This window comes from Capsicum annuum, unplaced genomic scaffold (assembly GCF_002878395.1).
Source record: "Capsicum annuum cultivar UCD-10X-F1 unplaced genomic scaffold, UCD10Xv1.1 ctg1489, whole genome shotgun sequence".
NCBI lineage: Eukaryota > Viridiplantae > Streptophyta > Magnoliopsida > Solanales > Solanaceae > Capsicum > Capsicum annuum.
The window spans coordinates 5114685-5122565 of NW_025820303.1; the positions used below are offsets into that span (position 1 = coordinate 5114685).

Here is a 7881-nt window from a genome sequence, read left to right on the forward strand (position 1 = left end):
GATCCTGAAATATGCAAAAATCAGGAAAGAAAATGACAGAGCTTGATAGACTCTTGGTTAGTTTGGAAACTGAAATCAAGTTGTACTTAAAGTCTGACACGTATAGAACATCATTAACGCTCATAAATTGAAGGAACATAGCAGTTCCTATATGAGTAATATTAGATGGCTATCGATTTGGTAAGTGAACCAAGTGTATGCTAGATCGATTTAATTCAACTATGTTCTTAAGCATACCTAGATTAGATACAATATGGTGAGTAGCTCTTGTATGTATAGTCCACTCCTCTACACATCTATTAGCGAACAAAGATATAACAGTACCTGCCATGTTGCCATGTTGAGTAGCCTAGTCCTTCTTACCATTCAGCAACTCCTTAATATGTCTATACTGATTATCTGATAAGATAGGCCCACTCCTTCTACATAGTTATTCCAATTGCTTGTACTGTGCATCAGTAAAGGTATTTGCACTATTATCATCCCAACCAGAATTTCTATAAGCATCTACATTTGCATAAGACTTTTGCTCTTCATTCATAACATTATTTACTGTGAATTTCTTCATTCTATCAAAGTGTGGATTGTGTGGCCTTTTTTCATAGTGTGCATTATAGGAATTATAGGGCTTCTGTTCAGAAGAATTTGCAACACAATTCTTCTTCTTGTGTTCCTTAATATTGTTCTTCATCTGACCTTCAGCAGGTCGACCTTTCAACCAGTAACAATCATCTTTAACATGGCCACCCCTGCCACAGAAGTCACACTTGGCAAATAGTTTTTTAACTTTATATGGTTGACCTCGATTGAACTGCATAATTAGTGAATCGCCTTTCACTCCAAGAGCAGGAAAAGGACATGATCGCTGCCTTTCATTTTCACTAAGCATAACATATGCTTGATTTAATGACGGCTCAATCGTTTTGAGCAATAATTGTCTACGCACCTGTTCATATGAGACACTCAAACTACTGAGAAATTGCAATAATCTATGGCGCTGTAGATGGTCAACATAATCCCTAGATTTTGTACAATTACAACCTGAAGTGGGAACCAAATCATCATACTCAGCCCAGAGTTCCTTAAGCCGTGTGAAGTAAGTCACAAGTGAATCAGTGCCCTATGAAATTGTTGCAATCTCTCGATGTAACTGGAAAATCCAAACTTGATTGACCTTATCAAATCTCTCTTTGAGATCCTCCTATACCAGATGTACATTAGATGAATATACAATTCCACTAAGTAAATTTGGGGAAGCTGTATTCATGATCCACGATAGAAAAATCGCATTGCATGTTTTACAATCCTCATGAAGATCTTTACTGAACTAATTCTTCTTATAGGTGCTGTTAACGAAACCTAACATCCTTTTAGCTTGCAAGGCAATAATCATGGCCACCGCCATAAACCATAATTTTCTAAATCGGTCAATTTTGTTGGAATCAACACCGATCCTGGTGTATCGAAAGGATGAACAAACAAAGGATGTGTAGGGATAATTTTTTTAGCAGATGCTTGATATTGTAGATCTAGAGTTATCTGAGAATAGGAAGTGGAAGCCATTGATGAGTGCAATCAAAAATAGCAACACAATTAAGCGTATGAACCCAGTAATTACTACTTTGATACCATGTTAATTTTCATATTCTGAGTTTACTAGCTCAAGCTATTATAATGGTGGAAGACAGTTATTTGGAGAAAACAAAGGAGAAGATATTTTCATTTCATTCAACTTTACTTTGTGTACACTCATTAGTATTTATAAACACTTGTTTTGATAGTGCTGCTATTTCCAGCTCACTCTTTTGGTTAGTTACTAATCTAACTAACTAATCATCACTTAGTCTAATAGCTCACTAATTACTTTTACAGCTCATCAACCATCTTTCTCTCAATACTCTCAATAATTTGATTCGATTTTGAAAGTTGTTGGATATTGAATTAGTAAACATACTAATTTGATCATCAAATCAATAAGATATCAACTATAAATTATCGATTTTTGATTAATCGATTAGCAGTCATTAATAATTTGATTTTCAATTTGAGTTATCAGTTAAAATGATACTTGTCCTCCCCTAATCCAAACAACACGATTAATCAAAGAATTAGATCATTGAACATTTCCCTAATTGAAAACTTCCAATCCACATTTTCCGTGACCAACATGTTTACAAAGATACAATAGCAAAAATAGAAAAGAGAAAAAAATAAAACATTTTGCTACTTCGCCTATGGTAAAATTGTATGTACAAACCATACCATTAAAGTATCCTTAGCAATTTTCCCGAACTTAATTTTTTTTATTTTTACAGTTATGATATCAATATATAGGTATTGATAAATTATATTTTTGAGAATAATGATCATGAGAGCAACATAACAAAGCTAAGTGACTTTTAAAAGATCAAAACGTTGATTGACTATTGAAGTGAATAACTCAAATTTGAATGACTTATTAAAAATAAAATAAAATTAAATAACTATAGAAGTTAATTATCTAAAATTGAATGACTATCCAATTTTCTAACCCTTAAAACATATTTGACTTAAATGAAATCATACTATCGAAACATTTGAACTTAATGGCACAACGGCTATTCACCGACAACTTGCTGGCTTCTGCCAAACACCAACACAATTATTGAATAATTATGTGCATATAAAAATTAGAGTAAATGGTCAGATAGAGCATTACAACTAAAATTCGAGCATGAGGATACCATTTAATTATGCTTTTGGTGACACCAAACCCCAAGTAAGACTACTTATCGATCAATTTGATTCAATTTTTAAAATTCATCAAATATCGTTTTATAAATATGTTAAATTATCATCAAATTAATAAAATTAATCATGATTAATTGATTAGCAATCGTAAAACCAAAATTTGCACAATCCTAATCCAAACAACAATACTAACCAAAGAATTTAACCATTAAGCAATTCCTTAGTTGAAAACTTCCAATCCACTTTTTTGCAGCCATCATTTTTACAAAAATACAATAGAGAAAATAGAAAAATTCAAAAAGTAACACTTTTTGTTACCTCTTTTGTATAATTGTATGTACAAAACATATTATTAAAAGACCCCTTTAAATTTTCCCTAACAAAAAGGAAGGAAATTGAAAAAAAATCAATGCTCTCTTTTTTTTTCTTTCGTTATTTATATAGTGCAAAAAATCATATAATTAATTAATTTATAAAATTTCATTAATTATTTTCTTAAAAATTTAGTACTTTCTTACCCTTTTTCAATCTTCTTTCTTTTCTGATGAATTTCTCCAAAATCCTCCCTCATAAAATCGGCCCCACATCTCCATTTCCGATTCCGCTGCAGTCTTTCCACCTCCTCTGCCATCACCTCTGCCGTCTATGCAGTCGCCACCTCCACCGTCTCCACCGTGGATGATGAAATTTTTTGATTCCTTGCCGTGTTCAATGGCGGCACCGCTGTATCCACATTTAGATTCATTTTTCAAAAGCCTTTTCTGTTTATTCTTCCTTAACAATTTTTGGCATAATCCCGTTGGAATTTTGTACACTATCAATACGAGAAAATTCATCATTGCACATGGAATACAACAACACACCGTCGCACACTCCGCCGCCGTTCGCCCCGCCACCTCACTTTTTCGTTTATACGCCGTCATAGGCGGCGGCGTTGCGGTGGTTGTTGTATGTAATAGGGGTTGTCTACGGTGTACCGTCGAGGAGCCTGGTGCCCCTATTATCGCCGGCAATTTCATATTGAGGGGATAAAAGGGCAAAATAATTTTTTACATTGTATTCGAGAAAAAGAAGAATAAATTGTTAAAAAGGGAATCCAAAGATTAAGAATTCCTAGAAAAGGCGAAATTAAGTTGTGGAAAGGGAAATTCAAAGAAGAAGAATTACTGGAGAAGGTACACAAATAAATTGCAAAAAAAGAGGGCTTATTAGGGAAAAGAGAAAATTGGGTTTGTTTGAATTTATGAATTTTTGGAGGAATAACCAAAATTAAAGAGTTTGTACACGAAAATCTTGAGGGAGAGGGAGGGGATAATTGAAGGGGAAATTGGAGAAACGGAGTGAAATAATTTTTGAGAAAAAAGAAATTTATTTTAATTGTAAAAAGAAGAAATTAATTTTATGAAATATTAATATTTTTTTTTAAAAGGATGCGATTATATATTATCATCCTTTATGTGATTTCAGTAATTGATAATGAAATATATAAGCAAAATAAGAGTGAGTATAGTTTACTCAATTTAAGTATTTTAAAGTTAAAATAGCTTTAAAATATTTTTATAATATTTGGGTAATTATTGGGTAAAATAAAAGTATGCTTTTAAGTATTAATTTTTTAATTAAAATAACAAAAATAAGTCCAAATTTAAAATACTCTCTTCGTTCCAAGTTAATTTTCTTTTGACAACGAAACAACTTATTATTGATTACCAAGTGATGAAATACAAAATCAAGGATAAAGGCTTTCTTTCTCTAGAGTTTTCGAGCTATGTCCTCTTTCTTTTTTTACCCGGTTAACTGCATCAATAGTAAAATATTCGTAAAATCCAGTGAATCCAACAGGTGAGATTCCACCAAAACCCCTTGACTTAGGCAAAAAAATTGAATCCTCTTCTCAATCAAATTATCATATAAGACTATTTTACTCTCTAATTGGGTCAGGCTAAATAAATGCATGAAAATTGAAAGAACAAATGATGAAGCGGGGATATAGAGTTGTCAAAAAATACTCCTACTAAAGAAATCCATATAGCCTTAGTTGAGAGACTCAATCGTATTAAACTGATTGAGGAGGATAAGCAAAGAATGTATTCCCCTTGTCGTTTCTCCTTGATGATCAAACTAGTAGGAAACACATGCTGCATCAGAATTCGGAGAGAAAAATTCAAGGGTTATGGAAGCTATCTGAACCATTATCTCTAATTTATTTAGTTGATGGCTATTATTATAATATCCCACATTTTTTAGGTTAGACTTCGAATCGTTGTTCCTACATATGTAAATTTTAATTTCATGATTTGTATGCAAATACACGTGTCATGATCATTATCATAGTGTGTGAAGTGCTTTCGAGGCGAAAAATATTCATAGGAATCACTTAGAACAAAGTTGAGCTTAGAACATTTGATTCGGCCAAATCATTGTATTCGATTCTACAAGTGTCTACTTTGAATGTGTATAAATTTTTATATATGCGGAATTTTTTATCTCAAAACCTACCAAATGATAGATAATTGAGTTAGCTTTCCAACGATACCAATTTCGCTTTAATCCGATACCCGAGCAAAAAGTTATGACCTTTTTCGTGAGAGGCAGTGAGGGTCTGTGATTTGGCCGCGGCGCGTTGCTCTCTCCATGCGATATGGGGTGCGACGCGTTGCTCTCTCCATGCGATATGGGACGTGACACAGAGCTTATTCCCCCCTATGTTTCAGCTTGTTAAGGGTCAAGGTGCACTTTGGTCCCTTTCCCTCAACCCCAAACATCCAAGGCACGAATTATAACACCCAAAAGGGCATTATTTGCCCATCTTCCTCAAAATTTCTCACGAAGAAACCCTTATCTTCCCAAAAATGAAATATTAAACTTTCTCTCTAAGAATTCAAGTACCAAGCTCCAAATTCAAATATTTCTTCAAGGATTCATGCTTCAATTTCAAGATTCCTTCATGAATTCGTTCAATTAATGTATGTGGGGTTTATGAACAAGGATCCTCTCTTATCCTTGTACCTAAAACTTACTTCAAAGATTAAAGTTCATAATTTTCAATTAGGGTTCATACACAATTATCCATATTCTTGAATTATGATATTTCCATAAGATTAAAGACGTTAAGTGCATCAAGATTTACTTATATCCATGTTTCCTCACTAATTTTACATTCAAGCCATGTTATTAGCTTTGTAATGTAAATTATGGTTCTATGTTATTCAAACCCCAAACTTACATGTCATGGCTGGTCAATACCAAGTCAAATTGTTAAACTCTTGTATTTAGCCCTATAAACATGATCCCCTTTTTAAGTTCACTTACTTCCATGTCGTAGCCCATTGATTTCATGGTGAATTCCTGAATTATGAAATTATCCATGTAATCATGCTGCTTTCTCTTGTCTAAGACTTTTCCATATTCAAGTTCATGCTTCTCACTTATTTTGGTGAATTGTTTATGCCTTGGGTCTTGAATCGTGACTCCCATATTACAGTTTTAAGTGTTGATAGCGTGCTTTATGGTCATTCAACCCTATGTGTTTTACATGATTCCAGATCTTCAAGTATTGAGTTAGTTAAGCCATGAATCTTATCACTATACTCAGACATTATGATCAAGCTGACCACTATCAGAAATAATATTCAGTTGAAGTTAGTTCAGCTAGTGTACCAGTGTCAGTTAAGTTTCGAGTAGGATTTAACACCGACCGAACTTAGGGATGGGGGCTCACCTTCCAGTAGAGGCTGTGACATTTAGTAGCAGTCCCAGAGTTCCAAAACTACATAGCTAGCTGTAATACCCCATACTTTTCCTAGCTGAATTTCGCTCCTAGAATGTCAAGGGTTCGCTTAAAAAATGAATGACTTTTGTTACATGTAGAATTTTCCAGATTGGGACCCTCCTTTGTGTAGATAATTGAATAAGCTTTCCATCGATACCAATTTTGTCCAAATTCGATACTTGGTTGAGAAGTTAGAGCATTTTTCAGTAAGATAGTATGCTAGCTGGGCAAGCACTACGTCGCGGTGAAGGTAAAAATGGCAATCGTCAAATTCTTGTGGCCTTCTGTGATAGCCCCGTATCGAGGAGAAGCCTTATTTTCCATTTGTCCATTTCTATTAGCTCACCGAGATGGTGGCGCATCGCGATGATTGCCCAAATGATAAATTAGTAGAGCATCACGATAGCTTTACGTCGCGGAGAACTTCCAGTTCCCAATCATCAAAAACTAGTGAGCCACCGGGATAGTGGCACGTCGCGGTGGCATGTTAAATAGAGAAAATTTTGCCTTTTTCAGTTTTGATTAAAAGTTTAAAGGGGGTACTTTGGTCAATTCTCAAACCCCCAATTCATCCAAAACAAGGAATTAAGCATATTTAAAACACTTTATGCTTAATTTCATCAATTTTTCTCTCAAGAAAAACCTAGAGCTCCAACGCTTCTTCTATAATAAATCAAATTCCTACATTTTTTCTCCAAGAAAGCTCAAAATTGAGGATTTCCAAGACAAGATAATCAAGAACTCATCTTCAAGAACTCAAACATGAATAAAAAAATTTGAGATTCTTCATCTAATCATCTACCAAGATATGTGGGGTTTATGAACAATGATCTTATTCCATCCTTGTGTCCAAAACTAAGTTTTTAATTACAAATTCATATGGTTTTGAATGACTATACATGAGTTTTGAATTAGGGTTCATATCCAATATTGTTATTTGCAAGATTATGAGATTTCAAGTGTTTATGAAGATGAATTTCATGTTTAATTTCATATTTTCATGCCTATTGCAGTAATTTCCAGAATTTGAGATGAATTATCATTATTTTCATTATCAATCATAAACTTTATGATGTCTTTACATGAACTTGATGCATGCGTTAGTAAGCCCAAGTTTATATGCTGATATTTCAAGAAAGATGATGCTTTAAGCATCTTATGATTAGATTAATTACATATTTTAAGCAAAGTTTTGATCTTTTTGATCCACAGATAAAATTTAGAAACCACTTCACAGATTCATTATAGATTATAGAATTTAAATTATTTTTATTTACTGAATGACTCAGATAAAAGCATAATTATTTTTGTAATGAACCATTATACTAGATTTTTAAAGTAGATTTCCAATAGAATGATCATACAGATTTAAAGGGAGT

The 7881-nt window shown here is 33.3% G+C and overlaps 1 protein-coding gene across 1 annotated transcript; it reads right to left on the minus strand.

Moving 5' to 3' along the window:
• Positions 1 to 3254: 3254 nt before the first annotated feature.
• LOC124890266 lies at positions 3255 to 3749 on the minus strand. Its single transcript, XM_047402106.1, has one exon. It carries the CDS (start codon positions 3747 to 3749, stop codon positions 3255 to 3257), a length of 495 nt encoding a protein of 164 aa, XP_047258062.1.
• Positions 3750 to 7881: the final 4132 nt, after the last annotated feature.